Source organism: Sciurus carolinensis, chromosome 18 (genome assembly GCF_902686445.1).
Source record: "Sciurus carolinensis chromosome 18, mSciCar1.2, whole genome shotgun sequence".
In the NCBI taxonomy this organism is placed as follows: domain Eukaryota; kingdom Metazoa; phylum Chordata; class Mammalia; order Rodentia; family Sciuridae; genus Sciurus; species Sciurus carolinensis.
In genome coordinates, this window is record NC_062230.1 from 38,774,633 (window position 1) to 38,798,021 (window position 23,389).

Consider the following 23,389-nt stretch of genomic DNA (forward strand, 5'->3'; position numbering starts at 1 on the left):
TGTGCACCACAGAAAAAGTGAAGTTCATAACAGAAAGGAGTATTCTCTAAAGCGGAAACTGAAGGCACCAACAATTTGGTGAGAAAAGTGGCCTGAGACTGCACCAGGCTGACAATCATCTATTACTACTCCTCTGCAGGTGAAGCCAATTAGCTGAACTGCTTCAGATTCAGAAAATGACAGTGTATAAAAGATATTTCCGAGTCACACAGTCCTAGGTCTTAATCCTAGCTGCAACCAGTTCTAGCTGTGTGACCCAAAGCAAGCTTCTTTACCTCTCTATGCCTCTAAGTATTTCATCTAACAAACCACCCACCTCATCAATAAAGCGAGGATTAAAACAAGACATCGAATGAAAACTCCTGGGGAATAACAGCCCCTCAAGGGGGAGGGTCTCAAACTCTTCGCGCCATTCTTCCACGTCCCTGCCCTTCTAGCAAAGACATCCAGACCAGAGTCCCTCCTCACCAGCCCTTTCAGAAGAACGCGGGTAGGGCTGGAGTCGTAGCTCAGAGGTTGAGCACTTGCCTGGCACCAAAGAGGCACTGGGTTCGAGTCTCAGCACCGCATACAAATAAATAAAATAAAGGTCCATTAACAACTAAAAAAAATGTAAAAAGAAAAAAGAAGAAGAATGCAGGCTTTGGAGTTCCAACAAGCCGCCTCGCAACCCCGTGCCACTCGCTACCACCAGTCTGTCTCTCGTGCAAGCTACCGGCCCTCTCCGTGCCGCCCCCGAGGGGCACGGAACTGTCCAGGGAATTAAGGAAATTATGCACATACACAGGAAAGCACGGGGTAGAACCTGAGAACAAAAACAACAAACCCTGTTAGCCGCCATTAGCCCAGCGTCCAGCCCCCTCCCGGCTGCTGCCGCTTCTTCCCCCAGCGCTCGGCGGCGCCCGACTCGGAAGGCTGCCTGAGGCGGCAGCGAGCAGCCCCGCGGCCGTCAGGTAACGACGGAGTTCACGGCAGAACCGAACAGCCGGGGCCTCGGCCGCCACACACTTCGGGTCTCTGCAGCCCCACGCCGCGGGGCGCACCGAACCTCCCGGACCAGAGGCGCTCTCGGGGCGGGGGCGCGGGGCGGCGCGGGGACCCGGCCGGGAAGACCCGGGGCCACGGGCGTGGGGGCGGCCTTACTGCGGAGGTCGCGGAAAGACATGGTGCACCGGTCCACAGGAACCGAGGTGTTCGCCGCCTCCCCTCAGCACTTGCGCGTCTCTCTGGCAACACGCCGAGACGGCGCGCGGACTGGGCCAAACAGGAGCAGAGGCGGAGCATGCGCAGCGCGCGCATGCGCATAAGTAGGACAGCGGTAGGGGGCACCCCGGGGGAGGTCGAGGGTTGCAGGCGGGGCGATCCCGGCCATGCTTCCCTTTACACGCTTTGCGAACACCTGGCACTGGCTGATGTGTTCTGAGTGCCTACTCTGTGCTCCACAGACCGCTAGGTGCTTCCCACACTCGATTTCCTCACTTCGTACAGAGCGTATTCTCAGGACGCAGGGTGCGCCTCCTGGGTCCTGCCCACAGCCCGCTTCCTCTCTGGCACGTACACAACGCCACCGAAAAGCGTCTGCAGCGCGCAGGGGAGGAGGACTTGGGAGCGTGGGGTAATGAGGGATAGGCTTCCCGGACTCCGCGCACGCGCAGCCTCCTCCGTTTTTTACGACCGGCCGAAAATCTGGCAGTTGTTGTGGCAACCGTGGCGAGTTCCGCCGGGGTCGACCACACCGAGGCTGCGAGGCGGGGCCAAGACGCCGCGTCTTGGCCGCGTCTTCCCAGGGCGCAGCAGGGAGTCCTCCCTGGCGTCCACCGCGGGTCAGAGAGACGGGCGACGAAGAAGCGCTAGGGAGATGAAAAGAGCTGAGCTTGGCAGGGTGGGCGAAGAGGAAGGCAAACCCGCAAGCGAGCGACGCCGGGCCAAGGACGCGTAGATCGTGGTATGGCCCAGTGACAGCCGCCGACTTCGTAGAGCCCACGCAAGCCTCGCAGCCAGTGCAGCAAAGGAGACGTGCCTTTGCGAGGAGCAGGAATAGTCTGCAACAAGTGATTTTGGAGCATTTGTAAACCCATGGCGAATAAATGAACCTCCATTCTTATCTTGCACAATATATGAAAATTAAAAGTGGATCACAGACCTATATGTAAAACCTAAAATTATAGACGGTCCACATGGAAACCTAGGGAAAAAGCTTTGTGACTGGGTTAGGCAAGATTTCTTAGATATACAAAAAGTACGACCTCTAAAAAATTCCTCTGGGATAAATTAGACTTCATCAAAATAAAATTTACTCTTCAAAAGGAACATTTAGGGCTGGGGATATAGCTCAGTTGGTAGAGTGCTTGCCTCACAAGCACAAGGCCCTGGGTTCAATCCCCAGCATCGCAAAAAAAAAAAAAAAAAAAGGAACGGTTAAATTTTTTTCCCATCAAATTAGGTTTAGAGATCGAACTGACATTCGTTAGGGATTCATGAATGGGCAGCATCCCTTCTCTGAGATATATGCTGCAATGGGCATGGCAGGATAGTGGGGTTTTAGAATGCGACAAACCCTGTGTACGTGTTTGATTTCGAAAATGGTGTGACCCTACTTCATGTACAACTAGAGGAACAACAGTTGTACCCCATTTGTGTACAATGAATCAAAATGAATTTTAAAAAAAGATTAAAAAGTGATAACAAAAAAAAATTATAGGGGCTGGGGATATAGCTCAGTTGGTAGAGTGCTTGCCTCCAAAGCACAACACAAGGCCCTGTGTTCAGTTCCTCAGCACTGGAATATATATATAGTGGAGTTTTTAAGGTAGCTTGAGGAACAACAAGGAAAGGGCATAAAGCAAGAAGTGGACTGGTTGGCACCAGGTTGCTTCAGGTTGCTTTCTTTGTGTCGGTTAAAGCACAGGACTGACTCAGGCTGGGCTGCTTATGATTGGTTGCTGCGAATATCCTGTTTTTTGGAAAGCAACTTATTTCCAAGTTCAGTTTGATTATGTGGCATCTAGCACCAGTGACTCCATTCTGGTTTGATCTGTTCTATTAACATGATCCCCCATAAATTTTATTTAACACCATCATTAAGAAAACAAAAAGACAAATCACGGTTTTGAAGAAAATATAGGCACACCAATGTCTCTGATGAATATAGACACAAAAATCCTTAATAAAATTCTGGCAAATCTCATACAAAAACATATTACAAAGATAGTGCACCATGATCAAGTGGGGTTCATCCCAGGGATGCAAGGTTGGTTCAACATCCAGAAATCAATAAATGTAATTCATCACATTAATAAGGTTAAGAATCATATGATTATTTCAGTTGATGCAGAGAAAGCATTTGACAAATACAACACCCCTTCATGCTCAAAACACTAGAAAAAAATAGGGATAGTAGGAGCATACTTCAACATTGTAAAGGCTATTTATGCTAAGCCCACAGCCAATATCATTCTTAATGGAGAAAAACTGAAAGCATTCCCTTTAAAAACTGGAAAAAGACAGCATTGCCCTTTTTCACCACTTCTACTCAACATCATCCTTGAAACACTAGCCAGAGCAATTAGACCGACCAAAGAAATTAAAGGGATACGAATAGGAAAAGAAGAACTCAAGCTGTCACTATTTGCTGATGACATGATTGTATTTAGAGGATCCAAAAACCTCCACCAGAAAACTAGACCTCATAAATGAATTTCACAAAATAGCAAGATATAAAATCAACATGCATAAATCTGAAGCATTTTTTTATTCATAAGCAATGAAACATCTGAAAGGGAAATGAGGAAAACAACTCCATTCACAATAGCCTCAAAAAAAAAAAAATACTTGGGAATCAATTTAACCAAAGAGGTGAAAGATATCTACAATGAAAACTACAGAACATTAAAGAAAGAAATTGAAGAAGACCTTAGAAGATGGAACGATCTCCCATGTTCTTGGATAGGCAGAATTAATATTATCAAAATGGCCATACTCCCAAATGTGCTACACAGATTTAACACAATTCCAATTAAAATCCCTATGCCATTTCTCATAGAAATAGAGAAAGCAATCATGAAATTCATCTGGAAGAACAAAAGACCCAGAATAGCCAAAGCAACCCTGGGCAGGAGGTATCACAGTACCAGAACTTAAACTCCACTATAGAGCAAGAGTAATAAAAACGACATGGTGTTGGCACAAAAATAGACAGGTAGACCAAAGGTATAGGATAGAAGACATGGAGACATACCCACATAAGTAAAGTTATGTTATACTACACAAAGGTGCCAAAAACAAAGGAGAAAAGATAGTCTCTTCAACAAATGGTGCTGGCAAAACTGGAAATCCATATGCAGTAAATGAAATTAAACCCCTATCTCCCACCCTGTACAAACGACTCAAAATGGATCAAGGATCTAGGAATTAGACCTGAGACCCTTCACCAAATAGAAGAAAAAGTAGGCCTAAATCTCCAGAACGTTTGCTTAGGACCAGACTTCCTTAACAAGACCCCCATAGCCCAAGAAATAAAAGAATCAATAAATGGGATAGATTCAAACTAAAAAGTTTTTTCTCAGCAAAGGAAACAATCAATAATATGAAAAGAGAGCCTACAGAGTAGGAGAAATCTTTTCCACACACACCTCAGACAGAGCACTAATCTCCAAAGTTTATGAAGAATTTAAAAAACTTTACACCAAAAATACAAAGAACCCAATCAATAAATGGGCTAAGGAACTGGGCAGACACTTCACAGAAGAAGATATACAAGTGATCAACAAATATATGAAAAAGTGCTCATCATCCCTAGTAATTAGAGAAATGAAAATTAAAAGAACTCTAAGAATTTATCTAACTCCAATTAGAGTGGCTATTATCAAGAACACAAGCAATAATAAGTGTTGGTGTGGATGTGGGGAAAAAGGCACACTCATACATTGCTAGTGGAGTTGCAAATTGGTGCAGCCACTCTGGAAAGCAGTATGGAGATTCCTCAGAAAACTTGAACTGGACCCACCATTTGACCCAGCTATCCCACTCCTCAATTTATACCCAAAGGACTTAAAATCAGCATACTACAGTGATGCAGCCACATCAATGTTCATAGCAGCTCAATTCACAAGAGCCAGATTGTGGAACCAACTGAGATGCCCTTCAATTGATGAATGGATAAAGAAACTGTGGTATATATACAGAATGGAATATTACTCAGCCATAAAGAAGAATGGAATTATGGCATTTGCTGGTAAAAATGGATGAAGTTGGAAAATATCATGCTAAGTGAAATGGGCCAAGCCCAGAAAACCAAGGGCCAAATGTTTCTCTGATAAGTGGATGACAATATATAGCAAGTGGGGGTGGTGGGGGGAAGAGAAGAATGAAGGAACTTTGGATGGTGTAGAGGAAAATGGGGAGGGAAGGGGTGGGGGATGGAAAGATGGTGGAACGAAACATACAGTATTATCCTATGTATATATATGATTACATGAATGGTGTGAATCTACATTATGTTCAACTATAGAAATGAAAAGTTGTACCCCATTTGTGTACAATGAATCAAAAGGCAGTCTGTAAAAATAAAAAATTTAATAAGAAAAGAAAATATAGTCACAGAACATATATCTGATTTAAGAGACTTGCATCCAGAATATATAAATTCTCAACACTCAATGAGAAGACAATATAATTAATTTAAAAAAGGACAAAAATGTGAACAGATAATCACAAAGGAAGATATTGGCATCCTTGTCAATCAATTGACTAGATGTATGGGTTTAATTCTGAGCTTCCATTCTATCCCATTGGGGTATATATATACACACACACACACACACACCGGTTTTACACTATTTTGATCACTGTAAGTTCATAGTAAGTTTTGAAATCAGAACCTTAGTCCTCAATCTTTGTTTTAATTTTTCAAGACTTTTGTGGTTATTTGGTCTCCTTTATAATGCCACACATATTTTAGGATAAGTTTTTCCATTTCTGCCTGTGACAATATTATATATAATCTTGACTGGGCTAAGGAACATACAGAAAGCTAGCATACCACTAGAGTGTCTGTTCCAGAAGAAATTAGCATTTGAATTGGTAGACTGAATTATGCAAGGTGGCCCTCATCAAAATGGGTAGACATCATCCAATGCACTGGGGTCCAATTAGAAAGGTGAAGGACAAGTTTAAGTTGGTATATCCATCCTCTGTCCTTGGACATTGGAGCTCCTGGTTTTGGGGTCTTGGATATTAGATTTATACCCAATGCCATCTCTCTTCCCATCCTTGTTCTCAGGCCCTTAGACTTGAATTAACCCATTGACTTTCCAGGTTGCAGATGGTATACTGTGGAACTTCTTGGCCAATTCCCCTAATAAATCTTCTCTTAAATAGCTGTGTATCCTATTGATTGTTTCTCTGGAGAACCCTAATACGCTATCTAAAAGTCACTGACATTTTCATAAGGAGTGCCTTGAATACTTCGGGGAATATTGTCATCCTGACCTCATCAAGTCTTCAATCCATGAACATGGAATGCTTTTCTGTTTACTTAAGTCTTCTGTCAATTACCTCATCAGTGTTTTCTAGTATTTAGTATTGGTTAAATTTGTTCCTGTTGCATTCTTTTTGTACTCTGCTCATCTATAGAAATACAACTGACTTTTGTGTTGACCTTTTTCCCTAAGACTTTGCCAAACATTTTTTTTAGCCCCAATACTAGGTGGTCTTTCTTCCTTTCTCTTTTCCTCCCTTTCCCTTCCCTTCCTTTTCCTTTTTTCTTTCTAGTGTGGATTCTTTAGTTAGCTATGACATCCATAAGCTTTTTGCACATACAAGATCATGTCATCTGTGAATAGAGAAAAGTTAATGTGTAATTTTTGTGCTTTATTTTTTATTTTATTTTATTTTTGTGGTACTGGGCATTAAACCCAGGTTGCTCTTGCACATGCTAAGGACATGCTCTAGCCCTGAGCTACACTTCCAGCTCAGTTTAACTGTTTAAGAAACCAGTAAGCAATTTTTCAAAGTGGTTGTACCATTTTATATTACCAACAGCAGTATATTTATATGACAGTTCCAGTTTCTCAATATCTTTATGAACAGTAAGTATTATCTACAGACTACCTAGAAACTTAAGGGAAAATGGACAGATAGGAAAGTGAATTGCCAGTAACCCATAACCACCTTCTTGGCATAGTCAAAGCACTGGTCCATGACTCACCAAGTTCTCATTTCCCATCCAGTGATGAGGAAGCTAAGATCCCAAAGGTCACCCCAGAGAATGACTCTGCAGCCTGCCAGGCTAGAGCAAACAGGGACTTCCTATGGGGTTCTAGCCACCTCCCATGCCCTCCTTTCACCTTGACTTTGCCCTGGGCATCATCCTTTCCCAAACTAGGGGGTCCAGGAAGGCTAGAGTCTTCCCTGTGACATCATAAGAGCCAGTTGTCATGGGAGACCTGCACACCCACCCTTAGGCAGGGCAGAGCAGGGCCCTGCTGCACAAGGCCTGGCCACTCCTTCCCCACCATACTGGCCCTCCATGGAAGCCTTGGTCTGTGCGTTCTCTGAGCTGCGCATAAGAGAAGGTGCTGGGCTGGGGAAGGAGTGGCAGGATAGATGCTCTCTTGTCCCAGCTGGGGCCCAAAGCCACTGGTGTGGCCTCAGGGACATGCATACTTGGTAGAGGAAAATGTTCACTGATTCAGGCTATGTGATCCTAGGCTGGTCACTTTTCTCTTGGACCCACTGTGCAACTTCTATACTGAGACCGAATACTCTTTCTAGGGTAGGGGCACAAAGGGCCTGAAGTGCTAAAAGGGATTTCAGTGCCAAGGTCAGGCTTTAGGCCTCCCTATTGGCTTAGGGGAGTGAAGAAGGGTAATATGATGAGCAGGGGCTGGGCAGAGGCAGAAAGTCAAGCCCATTTGACAGATAAGTAAGCCAAGGCTAGGCAGGTTAGGCGCAGATCCATCATATGAGCTGGTCTTAGAGACAGGTGCTTGCATTCTCCCCTCATGGATGCTGGGCCAGCTGGCCACCACCCTCCTGCTCTTCCCCTGCAGATGCAGTGAGCTGGGCCCGAGGACGCCCCAGTCACCTGGACACACCACCCAACATCTACGAGGGGGGCCTGGGGGCCCAGCAGCAGCAGTGCCCCAGTGCCCAGGGAAATAAGCCCAAGAACTTCCGGCTGCGCCACCTCCGGACCCTGGCTCTCTACCTGCCAGGCCACATGCAGCCTGCTGGCCAGTGTGAGAGCCACTGGCTGGGCCGGCTCATGGCTGGGGGCTACCTACCACAGCCTGAGGGCTCCACCTGGCCCCTGGACCTGCCACAGGGGACTCTGGGCCCAGGTAACAACCACTGCTCAACCCTTCTGGAAGCCCAACTACCCAGGGACAGCCTGGGAGATACAGGTGAGCTCTGCAGAGGCAACACTGGGGACAGGAGGGGAAGATCCCAGGAACTTAGATAGGGCTTCTTCAGGGATTAGGAAAGGACAACCCCAAGAAGTGATGTTATGCTCCAGGGGCTCAGATCTTGGTGAATCTGTTCCCATCCCTGTTCCCTACTGTTGGATTAAGGCCATGGATGTGCCCAGGTCACAAAACTCCCAGTCCCATAGGGTCTCAGTGGTGGTGGTGCACAGATGAGCCAGGGATGGAGAGTGTCAGGGCAAGCGGGCATGAAGCAAAGGGAAGGCTCTGGGAATGAGTTCTGGGTTCCTGTTCTACCTCCGCATTTGATGAGCAACTTTGGACAACTCTCTCTCTTCCTGGGCCTGTTTGTCCATCTGTGAAATGAGGTGTTTGGGTTAGGTGAGGGTCCTTCTAGCTTGAACCATTCACCTCCCACTTCCTTCTCCCAGTTTTCCCAAGGAAGGAGTGCCAATCCTCCCCTTCTGTTTTGAAGGTATCAGGGTCTGGGAACCCTAGGGTGGGTTGCCAGTCTCCCTTGAGGCTTGAATGGCTCTTCTCTTTCCTCTTTCCTCAGCTTCCAGTTCCAGCATGGACCCAGCCAAGGGTGTCCCTGCCCAGCCAGGTCCCCCTGAGGGCTTGGGGCTCAGGCCCAAGAGGTCCTGGGGGGCCTTGGAGGAGGCCATGTGTCCCTTGTGCAAGAGAACCCGCTCTGGGGCCTTGGAGAGGCCATAGGGATCCTGAATGCCAGGGCTGGGGACAGAGGGGAAGGATAGCCGAGGAAGAGGAGGCAGGTCCAAAGAGGAAGGGCTCAGATCGCATAGTAGCCCTGCCCACTGAGACAGCCCCACAGCTGCCCAGCACCAGATCTGGGTCAGTTCGGGAAAGTGCAAAGGGAGAGGGAGGAAGAGGTCCTGAAAGAGGGACAGAAGAGATAGAAGCATGGCCCTGCCCTTGCAGCCTGCTCAAACTCCAGTCAGCCACTTGCACCTGGGAGGCCGGGCCGAGTGGAGAATCGGGTTCCTGAGAGGCCAGGGAGCCCTCAGGTCTAATCTCAGTAAAAGCCAAGGCCTGCACCTTCTTGTCCATCTGTGTGTGTCTGCTCAGTCAGAAAAATAGTTTCATGTCAACTCCAAGTCCAGGGGCAAAGAGGGGGGAAGGAAAGGAGGTTGGGTTTCAGGAGGGTGCCAGGGAGAGCAAAGGAGGCAGAAATGTTGGTCTGGACCCTGCATGACCCCTACTGAGAGCTTGGGATCTCAGTAGGACAGGTACAGCCCTTCTCCCAGCTGGCCTGGATGCAGGCACCGGGCGGGCATGGGATTCCTTTGTACCTGGGTATCTCAACCAGGCACTTGACCCTTGGGCTGGATTGATCTTTGCTGTGGTGCCATCCTGTGCACTGCAGGATGAGCAGCCTTGGGAGAGATGCCAACAGTACCCTCCTCTCAGCTGTGACCACTCTGAGAGTCTCCAGATATCATCCAGTATCCCCTGGGGGCACATCTGCTCTGGTTGGGAATCCTCATTCTGCACCATGGGGGCTCAGTCCTTTGGGGAGATGGGAACTCCTGGGTTTGCTCCAATGGCCCTTGCCTATCTGTCTCACTTCAAGTCTGAGCAGCTCAGGCCAGGCTAGGGCTGAGCATTGGCCCCAACTCAGGCTCTTGCCAGAACACACGTGGTGGTGTCAGGGGGAGCAGGTTTCCTCTTTTCCTGCACCCTGGTTCCAGTGATCACCCAGTGGGTGACAGAAGGGCAGTTGCTTTTGTCTTCTCCTACAACACTCCTCCTGGACTTGGAGGTCAGATGGACCTGAGAGATAACTACCCAAGAGAGATATTAGGAAGGCAAACAGAGTCAGCTGCCCCCACCACCTGCTGAGGCTTTGGTGGGGCTGCTGCCAAGGTTGCTGGGCAGAAGCCGGCAATCCAAGGTCTTTGGAAACCAACAAAGGACGGATTCTCTCACTTTTGAAGAGTGGAGGCTCAGAAGCAGTTTGCCCCAGACTCAAGACCTTGTGATACCCAGGCTGTGGCCAGTCAGTGGCCACTTGTCTGTCTAAGGCCCTTGCACAGTCCCTTCCCCTTGAATAGGGATTGGCTCCGGATCTTGCTTTACCAGTAAAATGTCAAAGTGATGTGGTGTCATGTTTGGGTGGTAAGGAGATCTGGCTGTTTTCAATGTGTACTATGGGGGAGATTATGTAAAGATGAGTGGTCACTTAGAGCTGATGGTCCTGAGGCTGCCACACGGTGGGAAATCAATCTAGGCCATGATCAATGCTGGCAGCAGTGAGAGTAGATCCTCCAGCCCAGTCAGCTTGCCCAAGTTGGTGCCATAGAGCAGGTGAGCCCTCCCCACTGACCCCTGCTTACCGAATCACAGTGATGTGGCTGCTGCTCATGCTGCAGGTTTGGGTTAGTCTGCAGCCCTAAGACCACGCTTTCCCCACAGGAAAGACATTTGCTATTACCACATGCTGGCCCCACAGAGAGATGGTTCCAAACTGGCCTTTAGACAAACCTGCACACAGCCAGGCATGGTGGCACACACCTGTAATCCCAGCTGCTTGGGAGGCTGAGACTAGAAGACCACAGTTCAAAGCCAGCCTCAACTCAGTGAGGCCCTAAGCAACTCAGTGAGACCTTGTCTCAAAATAATAAAGGGCTGGGGATGTGGCTCAGTGGCAAAGTGTCCCTGGATTCCATCCCTAGTACCACAAAACAAAAAGAGCTGAGGATGTAACTCAGCGTAGAGCACCTGGATTCAATCCTTGGTACCAAAAACCAAAACACACCCTGCACAAACTTTCTTGAAAAGCACTTTTGATAAGAAGCAGGAAAACTTCTGTGACAGTGTTGTGGAAATGGGCTGGTGTGTAGAAGCAGCCCATAGGCCCCAAACAAGCAGACATTTGGGGAAATGTGACTGGGCACACTCTTTGCCTGTGATTCCCTGAATATTGGTGGATTGGGAGCTGAATGACCAGGAGTCTGTCCCACTTGGGGAAACTGTCCTAGAAGTATAGGGCCTCTTGTGAGGGCTGCTGAGAGATTCTTCAAGCTGGCCCTGTAGATCCTTGGGTAGTGTGCAGAGATTGAGGTGACTGAGCCCTCCCAGCAGGGAGACATGCAGGCATGTGTGCTTTCTTGGGAAATCCCCCCTCAGCCAGAGGCAGAGCTGGCTCTCTTGAGTGGTCTCTGTCCTAAGCCCCTGAGCAACTGTGTGAACCTCCTGCTTCCTGGGAGTTAAAAAAGGCTCTGGTCTGGGGTGGGGGCAAGCTTCTGAGAGTCCAGGAGCAGCAGGTACCACAGGTGGCCCAGCAGGGCAGTTTCAGGCTGGGAGGCCAGTTGGGAGGGCCATGCCTGCCTTCAGGGTAGGGTGCAGAACCCCTGGATTCTTGGACACACAATTGACCAAGGGCCTCTGGAATCATCCCTTCATCCCAAAGTTGACCCTTCAGCAAGAGTGACAGTTGTCCTTGCCTAAATAACCAAGGCTGAGCCTCAGCAGCATGGCACTCTGGTGGGGCCAAGCTCAGCAGTCTTCTCCAGTTCCACTTGCTTCGGCCACTCATGTCCAGCTGCCTGACTGCCTGGGCAGCACCAGGGCCTCATGCTCTGGCAGTGATACCAGCCCCTACCCCAACTCTACTCTGCAGGTGACTGACACTTCCCAGGGAGGGCCCTCGGGAAGCAGCATGTCCCTGCTGCTGGCTGAGACCAGAGGTACGTGATCAGAGGAGCACACTTGGGCTTCAGAGGGTCCACCAGTCACTAACTTCAGCTCTTGGGTAACTTCTCAGCCTCAAGCCAGTTTTCCTCACCTGCCTAAGGGAGAAGCAAACATGATCCCTCTGGGGGTGGCCAGAGGTTTTAAGGACAGGTTGGTGGGCACCCACCACAGGCTCCCATGGTCAGATGTGCTGATCTAGGGCCTCTGCTGTGGCACTGAATTGTTCTGGGAACCTTCTCCAAACCAGGAGCAAGCTCTCAGGAGAGCCACCCACATGGACCAGATGCCAGCTCAAAGCGAAGAGCTGGGGAGCCAGACCAAACTGATGGGTAGCTGCTAAGGACCCTTTAGGAAACAGCCCAGCTGTGGTTCCTCAAGTCTAGAAGCCCTTCCCTGTCTTGTGTTCCCTGGCAGGCTTAACAGCCACTGCTCATCTGACTGAAGCCATCCTCAGGATAGCAGCAGCAAGTAGCTCTCTGGGCTGAAGACACAGGAGCAGGGTCCGAAGTGCATCAAGCTGAGTTCTGGGAACAGGATGTGACCAGATAAAATCTATTTATTTGTTTGTAATGAGACAAAACACTACAATCTGTTCAACACTGAGCTGGACACTGCAGTGATTAGGGGAAGGAGGGAGGGGTGGGGCAAGGCCTCTGAGCTGGATTATGAATGTCCAAGGCAGAACCTTCTGGAAGACTCTTCCTGGACTGCGTGGGGCAGAAATGAAAATCACATGATCACCGTTGATTGAGAGGGAAGAGGACACAGAGCTGGGGCCTCAGCATACAGCTGACATCAGTCAGCACATTAGGGGCCACCCACTGGCCAGAGCTGTCCAGAGAGGGGGACACTCCTCGTGCCTGAACTGCCTGAGGACAAGAAGAGGCCTTGGGCTACCACCAGCACCAAGAGCCCCGGGCTGGGAAACACCGAGGGACGGGGGCACAGTCACCAAGGCCCCATCTGCTGAGCAGTTCTTCCCTCCTAAGGGCTGGCAAATCGAGGGGCAGGAGGACCCTCTGTACTGGGTCCATGACACTGTAGCAATACCAGGCAGGACACTGGTAGCTTGGGAGATGCAGGGTGAGGGATGCCGGAAGTGTGAGACACGCACACTGCTGACATGGCCTTGGCCCTCGGAGGCTGAGGTGCCTTAGGCACCGACTGTCCCTGACCCCAAGGCCAGGACCCATGAACCCTTGGAAGCCATGATGCCCAATGCAGAGCTCAGCACCCTCCTGCCTGCATCTGACCAAGCTTCGTAGTTTCACCTCATGGAAGGATGGGCAAGGGCCTCATGGACACCTGTCCTCAGTCCTGCTCCCAAGAAGGTCAGCTGCATGCAGCTCGCCACAATCCAGCCGGCAGGACAATCTCTCCAGAAACAAGAAGCAGGAAGCAGACAGCAGGAGGCCACTGAGGAAGAAGGAACTGTCCCATTATCTGACCACCTGTGCCAGAGCTGGGCTCTGGAGCTCTACTCTCCTGAACCATCAACCCCATTCTGTCCACCCCTCCACAGCTTCTTGTGGAGGGTAGGGGCAGTGTCCCTGCCAGGCTTCTTGGGGCTGGTCCTGGATAAAAGCCTGGAATTCCTTTTACTGCACCCCCTTCTTCTGAGGCTCCCGTGTCTTCAGGGTCAAGGGTGTCCACAATACTTATGTTTCTCCTTCACAGCAGCAAGTTCAGCCTGGTTTTGCAGGAAGGAGTTGAAGGAACAGGCAGTGGAGTGGGAGAGGCTGGTGGGGACAGCCCCTACCTGGCGAATGCAGCCACACCGGGCAGGGCAGAGGGGATGGTGCAAGTGCATGGAGGCAGGACCAGGGCACCCGGTGGAGGCAGAGGTTTCCAAAAACAGGCAGGAGAGCCGGGGAGCCTGCAGGGAAGAGGGAGAGCAGGGCAGGATGAAGGCATTGTGGGACACTTGCCCATCCCCGCTGTCTGGCCTATGACCTGCAGCTGGGGGCCAGGGTGCCCCCAAAGCACGAGTTCTTCTCCGGGTCCATCAGTCCTGCCAGTGGCCACCAGGCTCCCCTCAGTCCCAGTGCAAATAAAAGCACTAATGGCTCCCTACTTGGATGTACAACCAGATAGCCACAGCGCCTGCTGTGTGAGCTTGGCCTAAGTTACCAACACCCCACGTGGTGTACACAGGGAGTGGCTTGGATCCCTATGTCCCTTCCAGCTCTGATGTCCTCTGGGGCCTGGAGTACAGGCTCAAGACACCATAGTGACCAGTGCAGCCCCATTTGAGCAGAAGCCTCATCTATGTGGTGCTTACACATGGGGCTTTGGTTTGGAAATGCCACGTGGCAAGATGCTGGCAGTGGTGCTGGTGTTAAAGCTGAGATTGTGTGGGACTTCTGGAAGCAGACCCAAGACACAGGTCACTGGGCACTGCTTGAAAGAAGCTAAGCAACTAGGGACACAGGTAGGAGGGACTGGATCTTTTCGTACCTTTTCAATTTTTGAACCATTTAATTGCATTATTTTAACAATAACAACAAAAAGCAGTCTCCTGCTCTCCTTTGCAAAGCTTCTGAGTTGGATGGGAAACCCTCATACAGGTGCCAATCTAGGGACTTCTGTTTTTGCTGCTGAATGTGCCAGGCTCTCTTTGCCCTACCATCTGCTCCTACCTGTTGGAGACCAGATGCATGCTCTTGCTCCTGAGCCTGCGTAGCACCGGGCCTGCAGCTGGGGCAGGTCAACAGGCTGGCAGGTGGCCGCCAGCTCCTTGCAGAGGAAAGCAAAGGTCAGATGAACAGGAAGGAAGGCTCTGCAGGGTGCTGAGGGGTGCGGCCTGGCAGAGGTTGCCCAGCTGCCATCACATGGTGCGGCTATACTCAATGCCACCCTTGGTGGAGATGCCTGACCATGGTAGGAAACTGCAGAGCAGGCTATGGGCCTGGCGGTAGATCCTGTGTGGGATGGAGCAGGGGCTCAGGTTGGCTAGTGCTGAGCCCAGGTGCTGGATGTAGTCCGTGGGCTCTGTCAAGGAAGACTGACCTCCTCCTCAGTCCTGCCCGCCTGTACATACTGTCCTGAGAGCTCCCATACTGACACGCAGTTGATGTGCAGATTGCACACTGCACTCAAAGGGGGTTCAAGCACCCATTGAACACTGCAGAGCACTGGAAAGCCTTGGTAGAAGAGGCTTCCCCTCTGAACAACAGCAATGGTGGAGGCTGATAATAAAAGCACCTTTTGAGCAAAGCCTCTATCCTGCAGACAGGATGCCGCTTCTAAGGTGATGCACAGGGAACGAGGCACAGGTCTGGCAGGAGACAAGTGCTCCTGGTCCTTCCACAGACTCCCAATGCTCTGCCCTCTCCCTTCAAGGTGGGGCTCAATGGTGCTGATGCCTGGATGCCCACAGGGGCCTGACTTTACATGAGCTCAGAGGCCTCTTTGGTTCTGGTCACCTCCCTCTTCCACATTTGCCTTTGAGGTGAATGAACCCTACACTTACTCACTTGAGTCCCCCATCTCCACCCCAAAACTGCTGTGGCATCTTCTGGTCTCCCTTCTGCCAAGGCTGGACAAAGATCTAGAGGAGGCATGGGGGCGGGGGGCACCTCTGAGGTTGTGTGTTACCATGAGGAAGGTCTGAACCCAAGTGTTCACTTGTTCTTCTCCCCTGCCGGCACAGGCTGCCTGGGCAGCGGCTCTGGTCTGCTCTACACACCCAGCACAGGAGGTTCCTCATCAGTGATTGTGGAGTGGATGCATGGTTCTTAGGCCAAAAGGGTTAAAACCCATCCCTCCCACCAGGCTCAAGTTGGGAACCTCCTTTTCTCACATGTGACCAGATCATGTGACCAGATCTGTATACAGCTGATTACGAACTGAAAGTCAGCACGGCCCCAGCTAACTCACTGACTCGGCAGCCCCCAGCCAGGAAGCCACATGTCCTCCCCCTGCAGCAAAGGATATAAGATGGTCCAGGGAGGGTGGCCGCCATTGATGTAGAGGACATAGGTGAAGCCATCTTTGAGGACCCCTCGGATGGAGTAGTAATAGGGCAGATAGTGATGCTGCCTAAAGTCTCTGTTTTCATAGAAGTTTATCGCTGTGTTGTTGGTGGTGAGGACATGCAGGTAGATGGCTTTGCAGTGGTCCTGGGCGGTGGTTGATATGTGATCCTTTAAACTTTCAAGTAAAAGGGAACCTTAAGAGAGGAGATGCAGGTTACACACGGCAAAGCAGTTATTTTATTTTGAGACAGGGCCCAAGTTGCTGGGGGTTTTGCTAAGGTGCCTAGACTGGTCACAAAGCTATGATCCTCCTGCCTCAGCCTCCAGAGTCATTGGGTTACAGGTGTGCGCCACTGCACCTGGCATGGCAGGCCAGTTTAGAAAGGGTGATGAGGATGGGGCTGTGACTTCTGTGGGAGTCCTGAGGTCCCTGCCCTCATATTAGACACCAGCTTCATGTCACCTCCCACCGTCAAAGTCCCTGAAAGCTCATGGCCAGATGGAATTTGTGAGCTGCAGACCACTGTGGGCCACTTGTGTGGCCTGGAGGTGCTCTCCTGTGGGCTGGACCCACAGTGCAGACATACCAACCTTCCAGATAATAAGTATAAACTGAAGCCCCTGAGCTCAAAATTAATTGCTGCTCACCACTATGACTGAGTGGGATGGGAATTTGATGACAAGGCATCCGAAAAATCTTGGCGAGTTCTTTTTCTTCATTTATGTTCTCTACTTTTAATAGAGAGCATCTAGCCGACAGAACGCAGCTGTGTGTGTAGTGGCAGGAGGGGCAGGAGGGGTGGTCCCTTGTGAGGCTGCCCAGGAGCAGTTGCTAATCTGACTGTGACAGATTTAGGAAGGAGGCTACTGTGGAGAGGTTTGTGATGTGTGCAGAGGATGGGGAAGGCCACGGGGTGGGAGACGTGCTGGGAGGAGAGATAATGGGGGTCTGACCCAAGACAGGGATGAGGAGGTGACTGAGGATCATTCAGAAGCTGGTTTCATCAGGACAAGGGAAGTAACATGATGGGGGTGGGGGGTGCCCAAAACACAAGCCCGCTCGCTGCCCCTTACCTATGCCATGCTTCCTGAATTCTTTCACTACTCCCAGACTTAGAATGTATGCAACTTGTGTGTCAACAGAGAAGTTGGAGGCTAGAATATCTCCATCCTAAAGAGAAAGTCAGAGGGAGAGTCAGGGTAAGGCTCAGGGTACTCGAGCTCATGGCAGAGCCCTCCATGGTCTATGAGCCCACCCACTGGCCCTGAGACTGGGAGACACATGGGTGGGAAGGAAAGAACAATGAGGGCAAGGGAAAGTCACCGCCTGCCCATGGAACGGAGAGGGTTTCAGCCCTGCTGGTCCAAGGCTGCCACAGTGAGGATGCACTGAGGGGTTGCTCGCAGGTCAGGAGGGTGCTCTGTGCCAGAGCCAGGTAGCTCACAGCAGGTACAAAGGCTAACCTGTCCAGCATGGACATGGAGCAGGTGTTCAACATGGGGCAAGTATGGAGATTTAAAGAAGTGTGTTCTGCCCAGGTGGACCTGAGGAGCAGGGTGAGCAGCCACTCACCCACGCTGCATGGCGCAGGACTCCACCAACACCTCCATGTGGAGCACTGCATGGGGAGTAGTGAATGGAGCACCACCAGCTTCTTACATTCTTCCACCTCATGAAGAACAAGGACTGGCCAGGTGCGTGGACACTGGGTGACTCAGCCTTTTTGCTCCCCAACTGTGTCAGGGGTGAGGTAGGCAGGGGCCCTACTCCCTGAGTCAGCACTCCATTCACAATTAACCAGGCCATCGCAGACTCTGCTCAAAGCCCTGGCTGATGATCTTTAACTGGACCTGCCTTGCCCCAGGGCACCCAGCCTCCTAGCAAGGCTTAGGTGAGTGCTGGGGTGTAGAGATTCCCCTCATGAGGCCCAGGAGCTGAAGCAAAAGGGTCCCCAAGCCTGCCTAGAGGGAGGGAAAACAAACACATTCCAAAGATTTCTAGTCATACTGGGGGAGCTGGCTGATGGCCTGGGGGCATCTAGGAAAATCTATAGGAGGGAGAATCAGGTAACAAGGTAGGGAAAGGTGGGACGGTGTCCCATGGAAGAGGAAAAAAATCTAAAGAATATTGATCTTGTTCTCTTTCTGCCATATGTTAGCACTGAACAATGGAAGAAGCAGCTCAGGAGAAGCTAGGCTAGAAAGAGGTACTCTCAGATGAAAACAACTGTGCCGGAAAACAAGAACACACAAAACAGTGTAGGCATCAGAGTACCTGGCTCCTTAAGTGGGAGAGACATCTCACCTCCTTGCTTTTTTTTTTTTGGTGCTGGGGTAGAACCCAGGGCCTTACACCAGCTAGGCAGGCGCTCGGTTTCCCCCTCCTTGGAGTAAATACAAGCGTGGTAAACAGTACTCAGTCACTGTGATCACAATTACCAGCAGAGTCTTGATCAAAGTCAGCCAGTAGGAATGTGGTGTGTGCCTGTGGTCTTAGCAGGGCTTGCTAACCTGAGGGTGCTGCAGATGCTCGTGGGTTTTGAGGTCGGGAGGGAGGCCTAAGGAGGGTCTGTGAGGTCGGATGAAATTATATCTTTACTTTCACTAGACTTGAGCTGGAACTTAGCATTTCAACAAACCACAGCAGGACTGGCAGTTTCTATGGCATTGCCACCCACACAAATCAGACATTTTCTTATGACAACTGTACAGATACTCAATGTATCATTTCTGCTCATTCCTGCTACAAAATGATTATCCTTGTTAGGTCTGCTTGGTTCTTATTACTTGCTGCATGCATGAAGACACATGTACTCCTATCTCATGCACACACACAAGAACCGACTGGACAGGAGTCTCATGCATTGCCCTGGACCCTCAGGTCACAGGCTACTGAGACAAAGGGCCACAGTGCACTCATCATGATTGTATCGCAAGCCCCCTGCAGCCATGTCCGGTGACTGTGGTGGCCATCACCACACAGACGTACCTCTTTATGTATTTTGGTCCTGCTCTTAATTTCAGCTACTATCATTCCCACAATGGCACCTCTATAGGTTGCAGCAAGGGAAAAGAACTTCTTGTTGGATGTGATGTCACGATACCATGAGTCTGGGTACCTGGGGAAAGAGGCACTCAGGTAAGCCTGTGGCACTTACAATGCCAGAGCCACCGGGGACCCCAGGCTGCTCTGGTCATCACTTAACTACCTGTCATAGTCCTCTTCTAAAAGCAGACAACATTCCAGACAGGAGTGGGAATTTCTGATGCAGAAATTACCAGATCTATAATACGACAGAGGAAAGAAAACTTCAATAAAGTCACCTCCATGGAGCAGTACGTGGTGCTGCACAAGGTGGCCTGCTCTCATCTGGAAAGGTGAGAAATTGGGCCTGGGAACCCATCGTCACCTGGTGATTCCCTGAAAGAATTCTGTGAGACTTTCTGGCACTGAAGACGGGGGGTGGGGGGTAGTGATCTGAGGAAGAACCAAGTTCACAGGTGAGTGGCTCTGAGTTTCCAACACCTCCCTGGACAGGGGTGGGGACACGACCTCCAGGGCACTGTGTGGTTAGGCCTGCTCACCAAGGAAGCTGAGATGTGCCCCCTGCCCCCAGGGGCACAAGGAGAACACCTCATGCAAAAGTCCAGGATGTGATAATGGATAGGCAGATTCAGCATGGGTCAAACAAAAGGACTGGGTTTTCCTTCTTCTTCTTCTTCTTCTTCTTTTTTTAGTTGTTGGTAGACCTTTATTTTATTCATTTATTTATATGTGGTGCTAAGAATCACACAGGCTAGGCAAGTGCTCTACCACTGAGCCACAAGCCCAGCCCTGGGTCCTCCTTAAAGCTGAGAGAGACCGAACAGGTTAGACTGGACACCTTCTTCAGACCAAGAGCAGGAGAATGTGACACAGGGGCACAGTGCTCTGCCCTGCTCAGTTCTGCAAAGGCTACACTGACCATCCACTGAGAAGTCCCTCACAGGACCTGAGTACTGTCTAAGCTTCTCCAAACCCCAGGGGTACACAGCTGGTCCTGTAGTCAGGATGTAGTGCTGCCCCCTCTCAGCCCAGTGCACAGACCACCATTCTACCTCCTGAGAGTTGGAGGCTTGGGCCCATTGAGTTCTGAGAAGAGGCCCCTGCATTATACGCAGCACTTCATTGAATATCTTTGTAACAAAAGAGCACATCTCTTTTGGTGAGCTTCACATGAGGAAGGAGGCAAGGTGGGAAGAGCCCTGGAGCACACAAGCACAGGGGCTGAGCTCCACTGCCCACCTGGTGACTCTGGACCAGTACGGCCCCTCCAGGCCTGTTCTTGACTGTTCATTGTGACAACGTGGCCTGATGGATCCTCTTCCAGTTTCAGGACCTATGGATCCATGTTCTCCCCTCACCTCTGCACCCTGCAGTTGGGACAGACGTAGGTGCTCAACACTTACTCAATGGGGAACCAGTCACCACACAGGTGCTTCACAGTGTCTATGTCATCGTGGCAGAGGAGACGCAGGCTGACCTCGCTGAGGGCACTGGATGGCACCACCTCTGTCATTCACACCTGCAGGGAGAGAAGGCAGCATTACCTCAAGTTCCTTCACCTGTTTTTTTCCACACACTGACCCTGGGAGGCAGGCGAGGCGGGAGAGCACCCAGGGCTTTCCACAATGAAGGGTCTTCCCTCAAATCCACACAGGCTCAGGTGTCATGGTCACCTCCTCTCTGCAGATGAGGAAGGGCTGGCAAGCTGCCTCTGGTCTGTTTTTCTCTTTCCTCTGTTCTAAGGTGCCCTGACTTCACGACTCCTGACTACATCCCACCACTTCAGACAGCACAACGGTCCCAGCCAGCCCGACTTCTCCCAATCATGGCTCAGCAGCAACCAAAGACAGATATGGGGCTCTTTCTCCGGGGGCCAGAGAATGGCTGGGTGTCCTGGGCAAGCAGTGCTGGCTTTAGTACCACAATGGGTCACACTCAACTCCTCCATCATCCAGCAGACACTCAAAGGCACAAGAGTTCAAATCAACTGCCAACAACTTTAAACCCTGCAAGTACACTCAGTCCAGGTTAGTGATGGAGCAGCCTCCTTTTTAGGAAGGAAGGAAGGAAGGAGAGAAAGAAGAAAGGAAGAAAAGGCAAGTGAGTGAGGAAGGCCAAGTGCTGGGTTCTGAGCACTTTTTTTTCTAGTTGGAGACTGGTAATCAGAAGGGAAAGGGTTATACATTCATCCTGACTTCCTAGGAGGAACTGTGTAGCTCACCTTAAATGGCTGAGGAAAAGTTGTTTCATGTGTTAATTTATCATTTCTTTTTTCTTTTGAGGAAAAGTTCTTTATAACAAAAGAATAACAATCAGTCAAAGTAGAAATAAAAACAGAATCAGAAAGTCACTATTTCAAAACCACCAAAGGAAATCTCTGAACCCAGCCAAGGACCATCAAAGGCTGTTAAACCAGCAGGTGAGAGGCAGCGAGGCAAAGCCCTGCTGCCACAGGCATCCAGGGGAGGGCCTTCCCCAGCCTCAGGCCAGGCCCTCCTGCCTCCAGGCCCCAGGCTGTGACCAATGGGCAATGGCCCAAGTCTCAAGGGTTCCTGCCCCAAACTGGTCCTGAACCCAACGGAGCCTTTAGACCCAAAGTCCTAGTTGCAGGTGACACCCAGCACAGAACAACAGAAATGACATCCAAGAAACTCGGATGCGCGACATTCTATGTTAGTTCTCTTTAGGAAATCAAAGTCACAGATAAAGTAAACGAGAAGAGACAAGGAGAACTAGATGTGATGAGTAAACCCACCAAAGGAAAAGAGAGAAAAAGCCGAAACAACGCTTTGGGGAGACAAACACGCTGGCCAAGAGGTGGTGCCATGAAACCACTACTGATTTTCTTACTGTGATAAGGCAGAGGGTAATGTCTTCCCTAAGGAGATGCTGCTGAAATACTTGGGAGTGAAGCATCACCATGTCTATTTTAAATGGTTGAGCCCCCAAAAATTTACTTATAAAGCGAGTAAGACAAAAGGCTATCAACTGTGGGCAGGGCACACCATAGGCATTTATCACCCTGAATGTGCAACTTTTCTATATCTGAAATTTCTCATGATAAATGTTGGTGTTGGGGAAGGACTATCATTACTTGCCACAGTGCACACACTGTACAGAGAGCTAAGGGACTGGGACACTCAGCTGCTCAAGCCAACCTGACCACAGCTTATGTCTAAGACTGCCTTCAGCTTCAACAGCCTGCAGGGCCGCAGTGCAAGGATGGAGCGAGATGCCTGCCCGTCACTTCCCTCTGGGCGGAGCTCTAGAAGGTACATCAGTGGAACTCCCACAGCCCAGCCAATTCTGAACAGGAAACCATTGCTGAGCTCTCCCAAAGAGAGCAGGACGTGCATAGGTGACTGACACCATCAGCAGAGCCACGGCCTGGGTGACCACAGGCAGACCTACCTCAAGGGAGGAGAGGTTGACACATAGGAAGTAGAAGAAGCAAGGCTCGGACCTCTGTGGTTGCCTGGGGTAGGGGGCTGACCACAAAGGTCCTGGGGGTCAGGGAACGACTACTTGGAGTCATAAGTGTCTGTACGTTGATTGTGGTGGCGATGGTCACCTCCATATACCCATATACACCCGTCCAAACTCGTTGAACTCTATGAACAGACTTACATTGTCTTTATGTTTACAAATAATAATGATTTAAAAGCTTTTTAAAACTTTCTGTTGAGGCTTGATAGCAAAGGGAGAGATCCATGCTAAACTAGGGTCTCTTATGTCCTGGGATTTACGTATTTTTTTCCCCTAGTATCCTTGGGATACCAGGCTCTTACCAGTTCCACTTTGAAGAAAAAACAGGCTGTGAGAAGCACAACTGTAGACTCTCCCATTCCTATTAGAAGCATTTCCACATTTCCAAAGGCTTGTTCTTTAGAGGCTTCAGTGTAAATACAAAAACAAGCCAGATTCGACTGAGGGAGAACGCTGCGACCACAGTTCCTGATCTGACAGGCAGCAAAGAGGTGGGAGACGCTGGCCACACTGTGCCATGAGAGGAGGGGTGGGGCTGCGGGCCTGTGGTCTGCCAGCCTCCCTTCAGATCAGGGGTCTGTGCTGATCTAGAGGCAGACTCCCTGAGGCAGGGCTAGGGCCCATCTCTCCTCACGCTGCTCCCACCCCACACATCCTTTCGTGGGAAGGCAGGCCTTAGGAGGGGAAGGGGCTGGTTGCAAATAGCACCCTGGGTCCGAATATGGGAAAAAGACATGGAG

The 23,389-nt window shown here is 50.3% G+C and overlaps 2 protein-coding genes across 5 annotated transcripts in view; one reads left to right on the plus strand and one right to left on the minus strand.

The window, feature by feature from the left end:
- The window catches only part of LOC124969909 (clusterin-associated protein 1), a 60,539-nt gene that overhangs the window by 27,820 nt on the left and 9,330 nt on the right, over positions 1–23,389 (minus strand). The window contains exons 2-7 of one of the 4 annotated variants that reach the window (XR_007106049.1): positions 20,567–20,682; positions 19,107–19,236; positions 17,192–17,288; positions 16,077–16,311; positions 14,780–15,124; positions 12,679–14,016 (exon numbers count right to left, since the gene is read on the minus strand). Coding sequence is in view for 3 of the 4 variants with exons in the window: in XM_047532920.1 (XP_047388876.1) it covers positions 13,900–14,016; positions 14,780–15,061; positions 17,192–17,288; positions 19,107–19,236; positions 20,567–20,676 (736 nt within the window). In the remaining variant the exon portion in view is untranslated. Of the gene's footprint in view, positions 1–1,143; positions 1,298–12,678; positions 14,017–14,779; positions 15,125–16,076; positions 16,312–17,191; positions 17,289–19,106; positions 19,237–20,566; positions 20,683–23,389 lie in introns of those variants that run through there. The other 3 variants (XM_047532920.1, XM_047532918.1, XM_047532919.1) reach the window with 3 other exon arrangements.
- On the plus strand, positions 1,283–9,140 carry C18H16orf90 (chromosome 18 C16orf90 homolog). The gene is made up of 3 exons (XM_047534106.1): positions 1,283–1,307; positions 8,052–8,405; positions 8,983–9,140. The coding sequence occupies exons 1-3, from the start codon at positions 1,283–1,285 to the stop codon at positions 9,138–9,140; spliced, it is 537 nt and encodes a 178-aa protein (XP_047390062.1).